General features: G+C 42.1%; 1 protein-coding gene across 1 annotated transcript; it reads left to right on the top strand.

Annotated features, from left to right (window-relative positions):
• Positions 1-280: 280 nt before the first annotated feature.
• Positions 281-19,944, top strand: FAM83D (family with sequence similarity 83 member D). Its single transcript, XM_060230927.1, has 4 exons — positions 281-955; positions 13,715-13,882; positions 16,447-16,571; positions 18,522-19,944. Exons 1-4 carry the CDS (start codon positions 491-493, stop codon positions 19,582-19,584), a joined length of 1,821 nt encoding a protein of 606 aa, XP_060086910.1. The 5' UTR covers positions 281-490; the 3' UTR covers positions 19,585-19,944.
• Positions 19,945-20,414: the final 470 nt, after the last annotated feature.

Here is a 20,414-nt window from a genome sequence, read left to right as displayed (position 1 = left end):
GAAAGTCACCACCAACCAAAACCCCATGCACAAAAGCGGTGCAAAATGGGGGCGGGAGCGCTTCTGTGAAGAAGCTGGCCCCGCAAGGCTGCCTTTAGCCGCACTTGATCTTCAGCCGGATCCAGCTGAAGCTGAAGCTGTAGCTTGCCTTCTTACCTACCCGATCGCCAGAGCGGTTGTCGGTGAAGAAGCAGTTGAAATTGCCACCGCGCCCAGGCTCCGGGCTACGAGGAGAGGAGCCCGCTGAATCGTTAAAGTTCCTGACACTCCGCCCCGCCCAGCTCCTCCTCTCTTCCCCTGCACGCTTGATTGGAAAACCAACTTTAAACTTCGCCAATCACTGAATCCTATAGGAGGAGCGAGAGTCTCGGCGGCCTATCGCCGAAGCGCGGACGCGAGTTTAGGTTCAAACGCACTATAAATAGTAAATATCGCTCGCGGAGTTCTATTCCCCGGGGACTGCGCTCTCGGTTGGGGTATCGGGTGGCCCATGGCGAACCTGTCCCAGTGCCTGGATGACGCGCCTCTCAGGGGGTTCCTGGGCTGGGAGCCCAGCCCGGCTCAAGCCTACAGCGAAGCGCAGCGCCTGGCGCTGGAGGTGCTGGTCGCCTCCGGCCTGCCAGCCTTTCGCGCTTTCTTGCACCGGGAGAAGATGCGCTCCTTCCTTTCCGAGCCCGAGATCCACGCTATCCTGCAAGCTGTAGTGCCGCCGCCCGGGGCTGAAGAAGGCTCCAGCGACCAGTCGCTGAACGGCTCTCTGGATTGCTCGTCGCTCACTTACTTCCCTCTGCAATCGGACATTGAGCCGCCAGTGCTGGAACTGGGTTGGCCGGCTTTCGTGAGTGGCTCTTACCGAGGACTCACACGGGTGGAAACTTATTTCCAGCCCAGCTTCGGCGAGGTCATCTACCCCTGTAAGGAGGTGGTGCGCAAGCATATCCGAGCGGCCCGGGAGGTGAGTGATGAAAGTCGAGCACTGGCGCTTTTTGGCTTGTGAAGTCGGCGAGATACGCCTAATCTGATCCCAGCGGCAACTGAGTTTCTTGGTTTGTCCTGAAACGGCAATATAGAACACAGCTGGAATTTTATGCGTCCTTTCTCGTTTAACTCTGTGCGACCTACTTCTAAGTAAATCTGTTGAGCTGTAAGCCAGTGATCTCTCCTTGTAAGAAGAATATCTTGATTCCATTATAAGAATTTGGTTACCTTTAGTCTGTGCAATCCTACGCAAAGTTACTCCCCTTGAAATCGGTTTATTTAGGCTGGAATAAATTTGTGTAGGACTGCGCTGCCCAAGTTCTTGAGAGCTGCTAGGGTTCCTGGACACTCCTCCTAATTTGCCCTAAGGATAGGGCAGAATGTTATGAAATATGTATCCTCGGAGGCGTAGCATCCTTCTAGGGGGAGGGGATGAATAAGTCACTTAGGTGGAAATAAAATTGTGGTGGCTGCCATTGTATCCCACTTTCTAGTATCCTTGATCTGCTGCTAGGTATGAAATGCAAAGGTCAGCTGATCAAAATATTTCCCCATCAAATCTCTAAGGCTGCGATTTGCATCCAATATTACAGTACCAGCTTTATGGGAACAAAACCTTTTACATGGCAACTAGATACTCTGATGATCTGTGTAAGCAGCCCCCTTTTATTGTACAGTACTGAAAAAGAAATCAGTAAAAGGTAGGGTTATTTGGAGTCTGATTATGATTGATGGGCATTTTCCAGTTGAACTATTTCCAGAACTTAACTGGTTCACTGCAAGAAACCTTTTTAACCCATTCATTCCCCCCATAAGTGATCATCTACTTTGTCCAAACCAGGCTGCGGTTTGTGAAGTCTTAAGGTGTGTGAGCAAAGGTGGCTTTTGAGCATGGATGAACTGTGGCCTTCCTTTGACTTTGTAGTTGCACCAACATGGGCACTGTTGTATGCTTGTATACAATGCATCCTTTTTGAAGCAGGATAATTAGGTGCTGGTTATTGCATATACAGTTTGCGTTATAATGCTTAGTGCTCTTACCCTATACTGGAAGTGCATTTCATAAACTTTTAATATTGTAATATTTTACTTAGATGGAGGGATATATCTTTTGAGTGCCCTCAGCATAACTTCCATTTCTGTAAAATCTCATATTCAACAACTAAGCCATCCAACAGTTAAAAGAGAATCTGTGAAATAAAATTCCCAGCAATAAGCAACCAAACAGCAGTCTGCTATCCCAAGAGCTTGATGGAAAAGGGACATCCTCCTGAAGGTCAAAAGGGGCAAAGACAAATAAGGGAGGGATTCAAGAGTGCCCCCGTTAAAGAAAAGCTGCCATTGTCCCCCAAACCTTTAGGGCTGGCAGTGTCCAAAGCAGGACTTCAAGGTCAATATAAGCTCTGGTTCAGACTACTGTCCTTATCACAACTCTGTAAAACAAACCAGTATTGTACCCATATTGCAGATGGAATAATACAGTGCAGGGTGAGTGAAAGTGATTTGCTTAAGGCCATCCTAAGAGTTAATACGTAACTTGATATCTGAAGCAGACTTTCCGAGTGCTTAGTTTTAAATTCTTAATCATGAGCCTGCATCGCTCCTTGCAACAGACACATCCCACCTGCGTAATCTGGGTCTAGATTATGCCATGGCCCCATCTGGTTCCTGAGCACTTCTAGCTCATATCTAATCTGTTGCTCCTTAAGCTTCCAGGCTCATCAGCTGCCTTGTAGTGCACATTTATCCTCGTGCCTCAGGTCTGTTTATTTCATTTTTAGATGGCTAATGGATTTATCTCCCTATACAAATCAATATACCTCCTTCCTAGCCAGGAGCCTATTACACCCCCCCCCCCCACCAAGTTTTATGACTGACCCTCACCATAGTAATTAAAATGGCTCTGCAGCATTTCAGTAACTGAGCCATAGGTGAGAGGAGACTGGATACTGTGATGTTATAATAGGACTGTAGCTGAAGGTAAAGAGCATCTAGTAATGCTCACCTGTCCTAAATGGCCCAAGCTAGCCCCATTTTATCAGATTTTAGAAGCTATGCAGGAGCAGCTTTGTTAGTACTTGGATGGGAGCCTATTAAGGAAGCCCAGACAATGGCAAACCATCTAATTAGTCTCTTGCCTTGGATATCCCATGGAATCACAGTAAGTTGGCTGCAAAACTTGATGGTGACTTTCCATCAGTAATGTTGACCCGTCCCATACAATGGAGTTATATTTGGCATGGGTCTGGGTGAGGTCTAGTTTGTTTTAAATTACTTGGTCATAGTATTGGTGACAAATATTGAAACAGAGGGACTAGAGGTTTTGTTCAAAGCCAATAACTAAGTGATTTTCTTGTGCTGAGTGTGTCCTTGTGATTTATGGCCATAGCTAGCTGAATGCCTTGGTTTCCCCAGCAATATCAATATCCTAGCTTCTTTGATAACCAGAAAAGTAAAAGAACAATATAGAAGATTGTCTCTTCTTACTCCTGAAACACTGCAATCTTAAGGATGGTTACCCAGAAATATCCCTGAGCTCTGTGGGTCTTGCTTCCTAATAAGTACGCTTAGGATCACAGGCTCCATCTAAGAATGGGAAGTGCAAGTCTGGGAACCATTTTTTAAAATAATGTTTGTTGCATAGTTCAAATGTCATTGGCAGATATAACCCTGGTTATACCTGTGATGACAATAAGTGTCTTGTACGCAAGATATTTTAAATTCTAGTCCTTGTTACACATTGTGGTATGTTTACTTTGGTGATTCTGCAGTGTGACATAGGCCACTAAAAAGTATTGCCAGCTGACTGCCTCTTCTATACTGGGGATATAAAAATATAAACTTGGATCCTAACCTTCATCAGAAGCAAAAGAAGGATGGATTTGGTTAACTTCCTGCACTAACTTACTCCATTGATATTAATGGAGGGTCCACTGACTCTCAAGGCAGAGTTTGGGGGGCACAGCATTGCAGTGGGAGGCTACAGGCAAGAAAGCTGCCTTGTGTGTAGCACAGTTCTGCTAGGGCTCATCGAGACTAGACCCAAGATTCTCTGACCACTAACTTAGCAGGTAAACTGTTTCCTGTCCCTTGCTCCACACACAAACATAACTCTTGGCGAGCAGTTAAGTTTCTGGTGCTACGAACCCTTAAAGCACCAACAATTGACTAGACCAGTGAGGTCTAGAGGTCCTCAACAATCACGTTTGCGAATTCCTGTAACCCATCTTTTCCCCATTCTTGACTCTTCCATTAGTAGTTATGGTCTCTGGCTTCACCTGAAAATGGGCAAACTGAACCAGAGGGCAAGACTTCTTTTGGGTCTCACTTGTTCACATCTAAGTTGATATGTCTGTGGAAACTCACACAATCTGGTTTAGTAGCATTCCTGATATCATTGGGATATTATTGACAAACCATATAGGTTGAATAAAATGGTATTGTGATGGCAAAGAAAATTTGTATCAAAACAAGGTGAATGTGTTTGCAATTAAGTCACACTGCATGCAAGAAACACTCTTCAATGAGTTAGAGTACCTTAGAAACAAATGTGATGTTCAAGGTATAAGCCAGGGGTGTCAAACTCATTTGTTATGAGGGCCGAATCTGACATAAATGAGACCTTGTAGGGCTGGGCCAGGTCATGTCAGACTGGGCCATGTGCATACCTATTTAAGATTAGGAAGCAGACACACAAACACAATTAAAAGGGTTTAAAAAAATTTAAAACATGTTTAAAACATTAACACTAACTGGTCTTAAAGGTGCTTTCTTTGCAGCTCCCCCATGGGATCCAGGGAACTGGGCAAAGGAAGTTCTGGCTCTTTCCTTCCACAGGGGACCAGGAAAGGGAGAAGCCTCAGCCAATAGAAGGAAGAGAGGCTTGGCTCAGTAGTTCTGCTGGGCAATTTGGAGAGCCTGGCAAAGCAAGCTATCCCTCCTTCCTTTCCTCCCCAAGGGAGGAGCATCAGCTAATTGAGGAAGTAGAGGTTTTGCTCTGTAGTTCCCGTGTGATTGAGCAAGTCTTGCAAAGCAAGCTGTTATGCAGAAGGAAGCAGACAACAGCCAGTTGCTCAGGGGGCTGATTTGGCCCCTAGGCCGCATGTTTGACACCCCTTGTGTAAGCTCTTCTACTGCAGACAGGCACTGCTCCTCTACCCTCTGAAACTCTTTAACAAGCTTGTGAATTAAGGCAAGCTGTTTTGGTTGAGATTACCTCTGTATTTGCAGCAAGAATAGCAGCAGAAAGGGCCTAGAGTTTCTGGTGTTAATACTGTTTAAGATATTGTACTTGGGAATGGGTAAACTGGTTCAAATTATAACCCCAGCCCTTGATTCTACTTTTTTTAAAGCACTTGCTTTGCCAGCTGTTGCATTCCATAAGGCAGCAGTGGCTTAAAGCTGGTGACCTGACTTCCACAGTGATTACTTAAGATGTTATCAAATTTGGTTAGGTCAAGAGTTTATACAGTAGCAGTAATTTTACTAGAAAATCCACAATGATACTTTAATAATCAGTCAGTGGTTATCTGTTATTGTAAAACAATAATATCCACTTTTAAAATGCTGTAATGAATTATTGTGATATTTAACTGTGTTGGACAATGTTATAATAAATGTGAATCATTCTTTGGCTGTCAGTGAATAGATGTTTACACAATATTTGACCACAATATTCAACTAGTTAATCAAGAACCCTAGCTTTGTGGCTGGAAGTACTGATCTACCTAATTAGATCAAAACAGTCTTCCCCCTTAACATTATTTACACTCAGTTTGAAGAACAAGTTAATCATAGTTTTTCTCTTCTCCCCCCACCCTACCCAAAATTCCAGCAGAGACTTCTCTTGTAGGGCTCTCAGTCTTGCTAAGGAATATGTCATCATAATTTCTTTCTTACTAATATCTGTGTATGTTGAATAATGCTTTGTACACTATTGCGTGTGACAATTAAGAACAAGTACAGTTGCTACAATGTTGGGGGGCAGTTGTGTCTTGTGTAGCTTAGAGTGTGAGGAGACCGGCAAATTGCTTCTAACTAGCAAGTTCAACTAAGATTTCACTGTCTCTGTATTAGAGACTGAAACAGATGGTGTCTACATATTTGATTATTTAAGATGCTCAAATCTGGGCTTAAAACAATTCAATGTTTGTGCAGTGGTAGACTAAAATGATCTTGAGAGGAGGTGATGGACCATCAAACCGGTAGAACCCATCTCCCAAGGAAAAAACAATGAAATGGATTTCCCAGAAAATGTTATGATGCTCTCAACTGATTAAGTTTGAACTTTACCTTAGGTGTTTTCTTTAGCTTATATTTACTGTGCTAACTTTACATGCTGCATAAGTATCTCAAAGATATAGTGCAGTGGTTCGTGTCAAAGTAGGAACTGGGAGGACCTAGGTTGGAAATTGCCAGCCTGCCCGGGAAGCTTACAGGGGGGCCTTGAGCTACACACACACGCAGAACGCCTAACCTACCTCACAGGTTGTTGAGAGGATAAAGTTGAGAAATCGCTGTAGGCCACTTGGGTGCTCACTGGGGGGGGGGGGGGGCGGTGAGTGGGGTATAAATAATAGATATTTCTATTCCACCTGTCCTCAAAGAATTCAAGATGTAATAAAATGGTTCTTCCTTCCCCATTCATTGAGTTTCACATAGGGTTCAAATCCCTACTAAGCCATGATAAAATGTGGGTGATCATGAGCCAAATGCTTTCTCCGCTTAATCTACCCTACAGAGCTATGATGAGGGTAAAATGGAAGAAGGGTAAACCATTGTACATTGAACCTCAGCTTCTAGGATGAAGAGTCGTATAAAATTGATAGGTTCTTGTATGTTAACATATGTATATGCTGATAACTTATTCTTGTTACCAAAGTTTTTAATAGGGGTTAATATAAATTTTGAATCAATAGTGACTTCCTCCTCTTCCATTGGTATAAGGGTTACATCTGCCAGTTGCAGTCGGTCAGGAGAGGCACTGACAGGCATCAAACTTTCCTGCTGATGGGAGGAAGGAGACAGTTCTATCGCCTTTCCTCTTCCTAACCCATGCTGCTGTTATTCCATGTGGGTCCTAGGGTCAACTTTCCCTGGGTTAGAAATGGCTTCTGGGAAGGGGAAGGGAAAACCAAGAAGATTCATGATCCTTGCATTGAATCCAACCTTTGATTTACATGTTTTAAACAGTTTTGTTCCTTCTTTCCCTCCGTAGCTCTTGAAATTTGATTTCTGAGGAATGAAAGGGTGCTTGATAGGGTGGATGAAACTGCATGGTTTCGATGCTTTGTGTAAGGTCTCCTGTTCGATGGCTTATCATGGGTCAGTGCACAGGATCCTCTTGATGAGGCTGTACCACATCATGCACCTCTGTTCAACAACTTCAGTGAAAAACGTGAGGTGTAGAATGATTGGCCAGGGTGCCATGCACTGATAGCTGTTCAGCCAGAGGTCATTCACAGTCCAACCAAAGGGAAGGGTGTGCAAGCTATTAAACAAGGCATCATTAACAAGTGAGTGACATGATAATAATCAAATAGTAACGGCTTACTTCTGCTTTGTGACAGCTGAGTCAATATTTGAGCTTTAATTTAGCCCTGGGACTTCTGTTCAGTGACTGTACTGGATGAAACACCCCAAAGCCACAAATTTTGAGCTTGACATTGGACTTGCCTGTCACAAAGCTTTGAAGAACCTGTTGCTGCTTGTATGGTGTCACGTGAGTCAAAGATAAATATGGGACTCTGACTAAGGTGACCAGTTGCAAGGGAGGGCATAGCCTCTGTCTTTCACTTTGCATGGACATGGTGGAATTTCCTTGTTTATATACCTATTAAAAGAATAGAACATAAAAGAATAAACCCTGCTGAATCAGGCCAGTGGTCCTTCTGATATAGGATCCTGTTCCCTAGAGTGGCCAATAAGATACCTTTGGGAAGCCCACAAACATCAGCTTTCAAATGCTGACTGCTCCCCAACTTCTAACAGTTGGGCTCATCCTGCCTCGGAACATGGTGACCTTATTTGATAATCATCATGAATATCCACTGATAGACCCATCCTTCATAAATCTTTTTGCCGCCATCCAGTTTTTCACAGTGGCAAGGTTGAAAGAGAGACTAAAGCCTCCCTTTGTTGTTCCACACAGCACATAGTGTTCAGGGGTGCCCTGCTTCTGAGTTTGGCAGTTGTCCTCTGTAAGTCATCCTAGCTCTGTGACCAAGCTACTGTCTTTTGATGGAATTCTAGCTGCTGTCAAACTGGAACTGCCCTTTTTTTTCAGCTGTGGGGAAAAAAATTTAAATCAAGCAAATAGTAAGGCTTTTTGTTGGCTTTCTTATAGACTGACAAAGTACAACCTCAAAGACAATAATACTAAAAATACGTCAGGAATTACTTTATCTGAAACTCCCTGTTACCTTGTTTGAAATCAGTAGGTGAACATGATGTACAAATCAGCCTTAAACCTTTACTCTTTGTATGGAAAATGGGGATTTGTATATCTTAATCCAAAATACTTTGCAGCTAGACTTTTGCTGTGCTACAACAGTCTTCACTGCATGGTAAACTCCTTAAAAAGCTAAGTAAAACAGTAAAAGAAGAGATGTGTAGATGTTCTTGGAACTGGAGAAGGGAACACTTGGGAGTTGTCAGTTGAGTAGAGGGTGGTTGCGTTGCAGAACACCTGAGACCATGTGACCTAATGATAAGCAATAAAATATGATGACTGCTACTCTTATTTAACCGGCTGACAGTGACATCCTCAGCACAGTTACACCCTTGACTTCAATGGACAGGGCGTAACTGCTTCGGGTGGCCCTGTGAATCTGGTACCAAATGTATTTAGTTTAATCATAAGTCACCTCCGATATAGTTACATAAATATTTAAAATAAAATACACCATGTTTCAGAGCTTCAGGGCCAACACGACAGCCAGTTAATTTTGAGATTTATCTGTGATCACCTGAACTCCACATTCTTGGTGCCTTTTTGACATAGAGTGACCCAGCAATAGGGAAACTCTAACACAGAAGCTTGGTGGCTATGGTAAACCATTTAGGCTGCACTTCTAAACATGCTTACTCAGATATAAGACCACTAAGCTTAAACTGAGCATACTTGTAAGCAAGTTTATGATTGTACTGTGTGTATTTAAAAGAGGAAACTGAAGTCTGCCTGCCAAGTAGCTGACACATTATTACAAATGTGACCTCCGATTATCTGGGGGGCAGTGCCAATTGGTTTGGGAGCAGTGCCATTGAGTCTGAGTTGTTTCTGTACATAACAGCTAACCACCAGAATTAAATCGCTGTCTGAAAGCATGATAGTAATACATGCAAATGTTTTAAAATTGTTTTTATGTCTTATGTTTTTATCATTTATTTTATCGGTCACACTAATGTGCTTGTGTCAACCCTTGGTCTGTGAGCTGGCCTTAGCCTGTCTTCAGCAAGGAGGGCGGGATATAAATTAAATAAATAACAAAATTGCAGAACATCTAGAATTTGTTAGTGACTTTAGATTTTGTGCCAATTTTGGTAGAGAGTTATTAAGTGTCTGCTGGTAAACTGGGAAGAAATAATTGTGATTAAAAAACAAACAACAATCTAGTTCTGAGGAGTGTAAACATGGTAGCATTTAAGGGCTTTGAGCTCTACCTGAGTGCAACGTATTTGATGTTTGGAGTTGGCTTCCAGTGATTGCCATTAGAAAAGAGGTTCATTTTCTTGTGGCAGTCTTTTGTGAATATGTGCAGCAACCCTTTACCTGAGAGTTGGCAAATGTACCCTGTATAGATAAGCAGATCAATTTAAAGAAAATGAATTTGAATTTCAAATTCATGTTTCCAGTCTTCATATTGGGTGGCCTTGAACTACTTCAGTTCTTGATTGGTACATGGGAAAAATCCTCTGTCAAACAGGATGGCTTGTGAACATTTAAAGCATTACCTAAGCATCAAGGGGTGTGTTTATGTGTATGAAAGTAAAGCAGGTCCTGCCCTTAGCAGGTATAAATCAGTTTTGGGTTATTGCAGTAGTTTTGAAAGGGATATATGCCACCTGCTTCATTCACTTTAAACGCCTTTCCTCATAATACACTGCATTGGTGGTGTAACAATCCAAATCTTGGGTATGCAGTTGTTAAGAGTGTAGCAGTGAGAACCTAGATCAGTCAGTTCTTGTGAGAATTGGCAGTGGGTCAAGCTGTACATTAGCATAGCATGCCTCACACACTTTTGAGTGTGTGGTATAGTGCGTGTGTTCGTAAGCCTGACATTACAGGTATGTTGACATATACCAACATACCTGTAATACCTGTATAACCACTTCTATAGAAGTTTTACTTATAGCTGATACACTGAGGATTTCTGTGTTGATGGCTTCATCATCTGCTATCCAGTGGGAAAACTTAGGTGCCTGGTGATATTGAAAGTACATTTACCACTGTTCTAAGTTGACAGCAGAACCTGAGGCTGAAAAGAACCTTGCTGACTTCTGGTATGTAGAGCCAATCGTTGATCACATAAACTTGCAGTATATAAAAATCTAGGTCAGTATTGTCCATTGGCATCTTTCCAGAGTCTTAGGCAGAGGTCTTTTACATCACCTATTATCTGATCTCTTTAACTGGAGAGGCCAGTAGTTGTTCAGTAGCAAAGAGTTTCTGTGCATAAAGTCTTGCTTTCAGTCTCCAATTTATTTATCTTTTTGGTATTTTGTATATATTTGGTGTGTGCACATATGTGTGTTTGTACCTGGAAGTCATGATAACCTCTGGTGACTGACCCCTACTGGGAGTCTGGAGGATTTTCAGAGGTGGCTGAATAGAGCCTGCTCCTGTCTTCTTGACTGGGTATTTCCTATTCAAGTACTAACAACAGTCAACCCTACTTAGCTTCCGAGATCTGACAAGATTGGGCTTGCCTGGGCTATCCAGGTCAGGGCTGCATCTCCAGTTTAGAGCACTTTGGGCAGCAAAACTAAGAAAGGAATCTCTGAAAGCTACTCTTGTTCTGAGTAGACAGTATGGGGCTAGGTGAGCCAGGGGTCTGAATTGATATGAGAATGGTTCTTGCTCTTTTCAGATTACAGCATTAATGTTGTAATTCTACAAACATTTAATGTCAAATGCCAGCACTGTACCATGTGCTCTGTAGAATAGTGAAATGAATGACATGAGCTGGATGAGGGTGAAAAAACTGAAAAAGTAATTCTGACAAGACAGATTCTCTTAGTTAGTAGAAAGATAGGTTGGGGACTTCAGATCTTGGATGGAGAGATACTGCTCTTGAAAAGCCAGGTTCACAGCTCAGTAGTGCTGCTTGGCAGAGCAGTCACCTTAGAGAACCTGGTGGTTTAACGTGCTTTTGCCTAGCTTCAGCTGGTGTGACATCTGTTCCTGTGTCAGTCAGATCTAATCACAGTGATTCATACCTTAGTTATTACATATAGAGTGGACTATTGTAATACACTCTACCCTTAAATTGTTGGAATCTGCACCGGAAGCATGTGACCCCAATACTACAGCAGTTACTCTAGCTACTGATCCCTCTCCTGAGCCCAATTCAAGGTGTTGGTTTGGTCCCTTAAAGCCCTATGCAGCTTGGGACTGGAGTATCTGAAGGGCCATCTTCTCCTATACATTCCTGCTGGGAATTAAAATCACAAGAAAAGGCCCCCCTGATTGTCTCACCAAGCAAAGAAGCTGGTCTATCAGTTACACAAGTGAGAGGACATTTTTGGTGGCAGTGCCACAATTATGAAACAGCCTTTCCAGGAAAGTTCACCTGGCCTGTTTAGGATTGCATTTGAATAAATTAATTTTTATTTATATTGTAAGCTGCCTTGGCTTTTACAAGGTACTAAGGTGAGTAATAAAATTTTAAATAAAAATAAATACTCTCTTCCTCAGAGATTTTGTGGTCTAAAGATTATTGACGAAGCAGTAACCTTCTTCCAATATATCTTAATAGAGGTGTGATGGCAGTGAAGGTGTTATTATTGTGAACCTGGCAAAGGTATGTGGAAGAAGCATTATTCATACTGATTGACTTTCTATCTTGGGCAAAGAGCCTTGAAGCTATTGGTAATATGTCCTGGAAGCATACATGCAAGCAGTAGATCATTTCTGGTTCTATAAGTGGGATACCACAACTTCCTTATCCCTGCCAGTACAGTAGTAGAAAAATCTTGGTCACTGTGTTGTGTTTTTGCCTAATTGTGCATTTATTCCAGTTTAAGTCCATTAATCTCATTAGTCTTAAACTAGACCAATTCCACCTAGGACTGGCACTTTAAATCTTGTAATGGCACATGAGCCTTCCAAGTGAGGCCTGCGGCAAATAGGTGCTCAGCCTGAACCATCCTGATTTCTTGTGAGGAAGAAAGTGAAGGGATCTTGGAAAGACTGCTGATTGATTGTACCTGCAGACCAGTTGTGGCACTGAAATGAGATTAACTGCAAAAGGCCTTGAAGCAAGGAAAACTGCAGGGATGCATGAAGGCCTCTACAGTAATGGGATGAAGAATCTGCATAAGACCATAACATACCCTTTGGGTTATAGCAACAACTATCTATCAGCATTTTAACACCCCCCCACATACACCCCCCCAAATTCCCAGGATTGATTTGCGCAACTCTAGTCCTGCTTAAAAATTGAGCACAGTGATCGCTCAGTGGACTATACAGAAGTGACGCTGAAATGACAGTCTGCAGTTGAAGGAGCTGTATATGTGTGTGCACACATAGCCAATTATTGCCTTGCATGCTACCCATTCTTCCATCATGCAGTAAAGCACTGTTCATTGGAACAGTTCAAAGGCAAGGGGAAGATTGCATGAAGCATGCCTAAAGTGTGCTTTTATCACACACTACATTATTGTGTCAAAACTGCATTAAATACAGATTGAGTGAATGTTGACCAGTTGTGAGGAAGGTGAAGGGTGTGACCATAGCAAAGAAATAATTAGATTTTGCAAGGTTGTGGAGAACAAATAACAGGTGGAAGGGAAGAGGCCTCCCAGGGCCTCTGCATTAAACTCAAATTTCCTGTAGATTTTTTTTTTTAATTTGCAGTAGGGTAGCATTTTAAGACCGTGTGTGTGTCAAGGTCACACTATCTGGCTTCTTCAGAGCTAGTCAACACTCACCGATTCCTGGTGTAGTGGAATTTTTATACTATAAGGTGGTGTGATGTATACACATACATGCTCAGTATAGAACATGAGGGACATGCAAGTATGTGCTTTACTAGCTGAGGGGCGGAAGGGATTTGGAGTTAGAGGAAGGAAGATGACATTGGTAACCATCTTGAGTTTTCGTCCAGTACAATCTATGCATTTACATGTCCTTATGATTTTAGAGACTGTAATGGAAACTGAAATTGGGGTGGAGAAATGAGGCTAAAATAGCATAGATTGTCAAGGCTGAAACAAAGTGATGCTTGGTATATTATAACAGGAGGTGCAGCAAAAATTGAGACATGGTGTTTCAGGTTGGCCTTTGCTGAACTGAGCAGAGACTTGAAAGAATCCCATGATATGGCTTCACACTCAGGGGGCAATAGTTTTTATACACAGGAATCTGCAGACGAAGCAAAATATGAGAGGTGCTGGAGGTTTCAATTAACTATACCTGTTACAACTTAGGGAAATTGTTTTCATTTATTGGTATGAAAACTGAATAGCTTCTGTAAAATACGCTTCAGTATATTTGTTCTATTTTATCTCCCAGGTCATTGCTATCGTTATGGATTCCTTCACAGATATGGACATCTTCTATGACCTCCATGATGCCTGTAGAAAGAGGCTGGTTCCTGTTTACATCCTTTTGGATCAGGCCTGTCTGTGTCACTTCATGGAAATGTGCAAAAATTTGGAATTCTCTCCTGAACAAGAATATGTAAGTTGAGGAATGCCTCTGTTTGATTAGAGAGGGAAGTGGGTTCACCCTAGGTAACAGGTAATGAGTTTTTCCACTGTTTTCCTTTGTGACCTCTGCATATGTAATCTGCACAGGCCTAATAGAAACTTCCAGAACTTTGAATGTGAATAGAATGAATAGTTGCCGTTCCTTTGTCTAGCTTTTTTGGTGCCTTGCTCACTTAGTGTTATTTTTGACAATGTAGGGAAGGTCATCTTGGATCTAATTAAGTATCTAATGAAGAGCCAGTCTGGTGTAGTGGTTAAGTGTGTGGACTCTTATCTGGGAGAACCAGGTTTGATTCCCCACTCCTCCACTTGCACCTGCTGAAATGGCCTGGGGTCAGCCATAGCTTTCATCGAAGCTGTCCTTGAAAGGGCAGCTGCTGTAAAAGCACTCTCAGCCTCACCTACCTCACAGGGTGTTTGTTGTGGGGGGGAGGGGGGGAAGGTTGTGACCGCTCTGAGTTTCAGAGTATAGGGCGGGATATAAATCCAAAATCATCTTCTTCATTTTTCTTGAACTCCTTCACCATTATTTGCCATTCAGTTGTTCATAGGAAAATGACCACAAATCTTTATTGTGAGCTTTCAGCTCAGTGGGGACTCCAAAAATTGTAGCGTGTATATGATTGTCTTGTTTCCAGTACACTGAGTAGTGAGACATTCGCAGAGTAGGACTTTCTGCAGTCTCCTGAGCCTCCTCAGAATTTGGCTCCCAAAGTCAGGGAGCCATCATGAATGGGATGGTGGGCAAAGTTGGAGTCTGCATTGTCAGGGAAGAATACACAAAAAAGTCCCTACTTATGGAAGGCCATTTCCATTTATTTGTGTCCAGTCTCATTATCTGCTATTGGGTGCAGGTGAAGGCTTGTGATAATTACCAAAAAATTACAGAAAAGGCAAGAGCAGTCAGTCCAGATTGTTACATTGTCTGCCACAGATACTTGGTTGTCAAAACCCCCACTGAAAAGACCAGGGTCTGGTTCTCAAAACCCAGGAATTCTGGACAACCCTAAGTCTGCATAGCAGACCATCTCATCAAACTCTAGAAACCCCAATAATCTCCTAGAACAAAATTGGACTTAAAAACTTCAGGATCCATCTGTGTTGTTCCCAAGGAAGTCTTAAGAAGAGCCCTGCTGGATCAGGCCAGTGGTCCTGTTTCACACATTGGCCAACCATTTTCTTTGGAGGTCCAACAACAGGGCATAGGGAGAGGTGTTCCACTCTCAGTGGGGTGTAGCTGTAGGCTTGGAGCATTCTGGGAACTCACTTAATTTGGAGAAAGGAGTTAGACATGGTTGTTTACTGGCTCTGCTGCTGTTCAATTTATATTTAAATGACTTTGTTTTCAATTTTAACAAATCTTGCCATTCCTCTTAACACTAGTGTCCCAATTTTACTTTATGTGGATGATGCTGCCATTTTATCACATACAAGGATTGGCCTGTGAGGAATGTAAGCACTAGAATATGGCTAGAAGACAGCATTAGCAGAACATTTTGGTGCTATGTTGCATCTAAACATTCTGCCATGTAAGAGCTCTTTAATTTCCCATATGTGAGCCTGCACACGGGTCACAAAAAAGAAAACTAACCTGTTAATCACTTCCTGCAATCACATGTCTCTCTGCCTTCCCTGCCTAGCTTTTTCTTTTAATCCATGTGACTAGTATGCAGCGAAGCATTAATTTCCATAAGTGCACAATTTTAATTTTGAATGATTTGCTTTAGGCTATAAATCTAGGAATTCCAAGAAAAGGTCTGGCAAGTTGTCCATTAGGTTATTACAACATAACTCATGTTTTCACCTCCTCTGATGCTGGGGAAGGAACTATAGTCCAGTGACAGAGCAGCTGCTTTGTATGCAGAAGGTCCCAGTTTCAATTCCCAGCATCTCCAGTCAAAGGGTATATAGTCAATATGAAAGTCTTCACCTGAGATCCTGGAGAGTCACTACTAGACTATGTTGACCATGATAGGCCCATGGTTGAACTTTGAATAATGTGGCTTGAGATGTTACTGGAAGAGACTGAACTAAAAGATCTGTCTACTACATAATATTCATTGGTGTCCAGCAGGGCTCATTTTGTAGCAGGAGCTCCTTTGCATATTAGGCCACACACCCCTGATCCTCCAAATGCTTACAGGGATCTTCTTACGGGGCCTACTGTAAGCTCTTGGAGGACTGGCTACATTAGGAGGGTATGGCCTAATATGCAAAGGAGCTCCTCCTACAAAATGAGCCCTAATGTCCACTGTATTCTTTCTTCAACAGCGTCGGTAGCAACATTGGTTTACTTAGTCCAAACCAGTGATGGCATATGTTATACAGATTCTTTCAGAGATGCAGTTTGTCTACTGATGATCCTAGGCCTATAACTCTTGGGAAACAACACCTCAATTCTGACACTAAAGCCAAACACTAAAAGAAGGAAAGACTGTAAAAGTCCCAAATGAAAATAGGCTTGTACCAGCCAACAGTCTGGTTCATGATATTTCCTTGTTAATTTGTCTAAAATGTTTCCCATTCTGCAAACAGCTAATGAGAGTCCGAACTATTGCTGGAAATACTTATTATGCAAGATCAGGAGCAAAAATAATTGGGAGTGTCCATGAGAAGTTCATGCTAATTGATGGCATCAAAGTAACTACAGGCTCCTACAGGTAAGTAACATGATGCCTTTTGTACTACATAGAATTCTGCGTTAAACACTGTGAGAACTAGTCATGCAGTGTTATCGTAAATAGAATTATGCCCTTCTAAGTCCACTTACTTCAAAGGATTAGAAGGGTGTAACTGCTTTGAATGCCTATTGGATGCCTATTGGCACTATTGGATGCCTGAAGTCAGCCATAGCGTCAGCAGCTCAGTCTGGAAACTGACCATATATCTTTGCCTTTTAAAACCTATTTTAAAATGGTGCTATACCTTATGGCTGAAATACAGTTAGATTCATTTCCCTGTGTGGCAATGCAGAAAGGAAGTTATGTCTGTTGGGTAATACCAGAATTTAGTCAGCTATAAAATGCTACAGACCCTCAAAGGAGGCAGTATGGTTGAAAAAGTGAAAGCAGTCTTGCATGTAGGTGGAATGGATTCTTATAAATGCCTTTTACCACAATATGATACAGTCCTGTTACAGCACTAAATGGAACTGATTGCCAATCTAGGCACCAATGCACAGTTTATAAGGCTTTCATCATACACAAGCTGGTATAGAACTAGTATAGAAAGCATGTTCTTTTCCCCCTAAAGAATGGTCTAGAGGGGGCTTACAAATTCCAGAAGTTTGTTTACAATATTTATACCCAGCTTTTCTCCACAATGGGGATTAAAATCATCCTCCTGTCCCTCATTTTAGCCTCACAACACCCCAGTGAGGTAGGTTAGGCTGAGTGTGAGTGACCTAGTAAGCTTTCATGGCAGAGTGAAGATTTACACTGTTGTTTGACTAGGATATGGGAGAACCTGTAACCACTGCTTCAGACTGGCTATATTATTCTGGTCTCTCCATCTCTGTTTGTCCCCCTCACCCATTTTTGATCTGAACCATGCCATGCAGCACCAGACTGTTAGGTAATTCAACCAGCTCAGCAGCGGAGCCATCTGTCTAACATGTAGAAGGTCCGAAGTTCAATCCCTGGCATTAAAAGCATCAGGCTTTTCTAGGCATGAAGCTGGTGTCACTGGGTGTGTGTGAGGGAGGAGGTATTTGTGAATTTCCTGAATTATGCAGGACTAGATGACCTTGGAGGACCCTTCCAACTCTATGATTCTAGTAGATGATGTGAAAGATGTCTACCTTTGAGAAGTTGCCAGTCTAAGTAGACAATATTGACCATGATGGATCAGTGCTCTCACTGCATATAATGCAGCTTCATGAGGCTGCTTGTGGAATTATTAAGGAACACACATGTTCTAACATATACCTAAGCTATTGGATAAGTTTACTGATAATGGAAACTCTTTTGAATTTTGCAGTTTTCCATGCAGGCAAATGTTTGCTGATCATTGGATAAAAGATCATGGGTGCCTATGCCCTTAAATGGGCTGATGCCAAGTAATTATCTGGGAAGCTTGGTGTAAGACAAATGTATTATAAGAAATCTTGATAAACCCTTGTAGCAGTTGCAACTGTTTCTCCATCCCTGGAGTCAGTTGTTCTACACATGCTGGTAAATAGAGTGGGTGTGGATTTGGAGTTCAGATCACAGTTAGAATTATTAAATGCTCCTGGTTGAGTCATATTCTCTCAGCCTTAGTTTATTGCCTGCAAAATAGGAAGGATGACTTTCTATTTTGCAGGATAATGAATAAGGTATCATAGAACCCCATTTTATTTCTTTTTATAGGACAAAATATTTAGAAGTAAATACATAATTAGTTTAAAGGCCACAACACACTACAGGCTTTAAACTACAAACAAAACAGCTATCAGTCCATAAAGAACTCAAAGAAACTCTCAAAAGTTGTTCTGTCTTGCAGCATTTTCTAAAAGTCAGCACATAGGACTCTGTCCTTGCCATCTTTGATCATCTGTTAACTTTGAAAAGTTAATGACAAATGCTCTGGTTTATCATAGCGTAGTATTCTTGTTTTCTTTCCCTTTGTAGCTTCACGTGGACTGATGGAAAACTGAACAGCAGTAACCTGTTGGTGCTCTCAGGCCAAGTGGTTGAACATTTCGATCTGGAATTCCGAATCCTTTACGCACAATCAAAACCTATTAACTCAAAGCTGCCATCCAGCTGTAAGGACAATGGTGCTCTTGATTACTTGACAAATAGGACAACACCATGTAGAGACTTCACTGTGGGTAACCTTCTGAGAGCAGAATTTGCTAGGCTCTCAAGCTCTCCCAAAAAGCTTGAGAGAGAAGTAGCTAAAGGAGGCCGTGTGAGTGCAAAACGACCACACCTTAGCGGGTCTTCTGTTGGAGATGAAGAATGCATTTTGAATGGTCCTGAAACTCTAGAAATATCTAAAGAGAGAAAAAGTCAGTCAACACAGACTGAACCCTTTGAAAAGTCCACAGTAACTTTACTTAACTCTGCCACTCAAACCAGTGTTTCAGTAGCAACAGCAGGCACCCAAACCACTGCTCGATCAAGAATGGTGGGTACTCAGACAGTAGTTATGTCAAAGACAGTCACGACACAGACTGGCAACAGTGAAGCTACAGAAGTGGCTCTGGATCAGAGGGTACCCAATCAGAAAGTGCATGTTCAGAAGATTCCCGATCAAAAAGTACATATTCAGAGGATACCACTTAAAGAAACAGCCCCTGTTTATAGGAAGTCCACTTCTCCTAAAGAAGCACTTCCTGTTTACAGGAAGTCCACCTCCACTTCTTCCAGTGCACGGTCTCTTTCCTCCTTGTCCTCCCAGTGTTCGCGAGCAAGTTCTGTTGGCTCATTAACATCTCTTAGGTCCCTGGACTACCCTTGCAGCCACCGAGCAGATTATTTCCGCAAGCTAAACAAGGAGAGGGAATTCCACTACTCTGTTATCCGGTCCAAGCTTAACCACATGGTTTCCATGCTGTCTAGAAGGGGAAATGTGGCTGAAAACTACTGCCGACCAGTGAGATGCAATGTGAAACCTAGACGGCAGATCAGCACCAGCCTAATAAACCTCAGAGATTTTGCACTGTATTCGTCAAATGACTGCTTCTAAGCAATGGCTTGTGAGCGCTGGTACGCACAAAGCTGCTTTAGTCACCAACCATTTTGGACACTTCTGAGAAACTGAATAGACATTCAGAATAATTACTTGCATAGCAAGGTGGGCACATGGTTTGTGACACTAAAATAATACCATAGGGAGTAAAGAGGTTTCCATGTAGTTTATGCTTTGCGTGCATCAATCGTAACAGCTGTATTTTCTTTGTACTTAAATCTTTTTAATTCTGTAGGGTGTTTTTAAAAAACAAACAGAAGTTAACGTTGCCTCCTGGTGCTTTGTCTGGTTGAGTTGATGCTTGCCAATGCACTGAAATACTGGCAAGGTTTTTATAAAAAAAAAATACAAATCTCACGAGTGCCTCCTATTTTGTTTGTCTCCCAATATTTAGGCACCCTAAAATTAATTTTAACTGACAGCACAACTTGTAGTGTAATAGATGGATTATTAAGAGATAGCTATCAACTTCCAGTACTGGGGACACAACATTAAAAATGTGATGAGTTCCCGAATTGTGCCCTGTTGGTTTTTATTGTCTGTTTCCTAAAGTTGTGTATGTTGTGCTGATAAATGTCTGTTTAACTTTGAAAATAAAGTATTAGCCAAAAAACCCCTGAAGGTGCTCTAGGACTTTGCACACAGTTCAAATTTGACTTGCTTATTTTAGGTGGAGTCTGCGTTCAATTATTATTGAAGCAAGAAAAGTAATAAAAAGGGTGAGTTCTGTGATTCATGCATACATGAGTGCTGTCAAATTGCAACTGACCTATGGTTATCTCAACAGGGGGCTTTTGAGCAATTGAGAAGCAGAGGTGAATTCCCCA

Source organism: Heteronotia binoei, chromosome 2 (genome assembly GCF_032191835.1).
Source record: "Heteronotia binoei isolate CCM8104 ecotype False Entrance Well chromosome 2, APGP_CSIRO_Hbin_v1, whole genome shotgun sequence".
In the NCBI taxonomy this organism is placed as follows: domain Eukaryota; kingdom Metazoa; phylum Chordata; class Lepidosauria; order Squamata; family Gekkonidae; genus Heteronotia; species Heteronotia binoei.
This window is presented reverse-complemented; position numbering and strand designations above follow the sequence as displayed.

Coding starts and splice junctions, on each gene's coding strand:
- FAM83D (XM_060230927.1), top strand. CDS start 491: ATGGCGAACCTGTCCCAGTGCCTGGATGACGCGCCTCTCAGGGGGTTC. Junction 956..13,714: donor ATATCCGAGCGGCCCGGGAG/GTGAGTGATGAA, acceptor TTTATCTCCCAG/GTCATTGCTATCGTTATGGA. Junction 13,883..16,446: donor TCTCTCCTGAACAAGAATAT/GTAAGTTGAGGA, acceptor TTCTGCAAACAG/CTAATGAGAGTCCGAACTAT.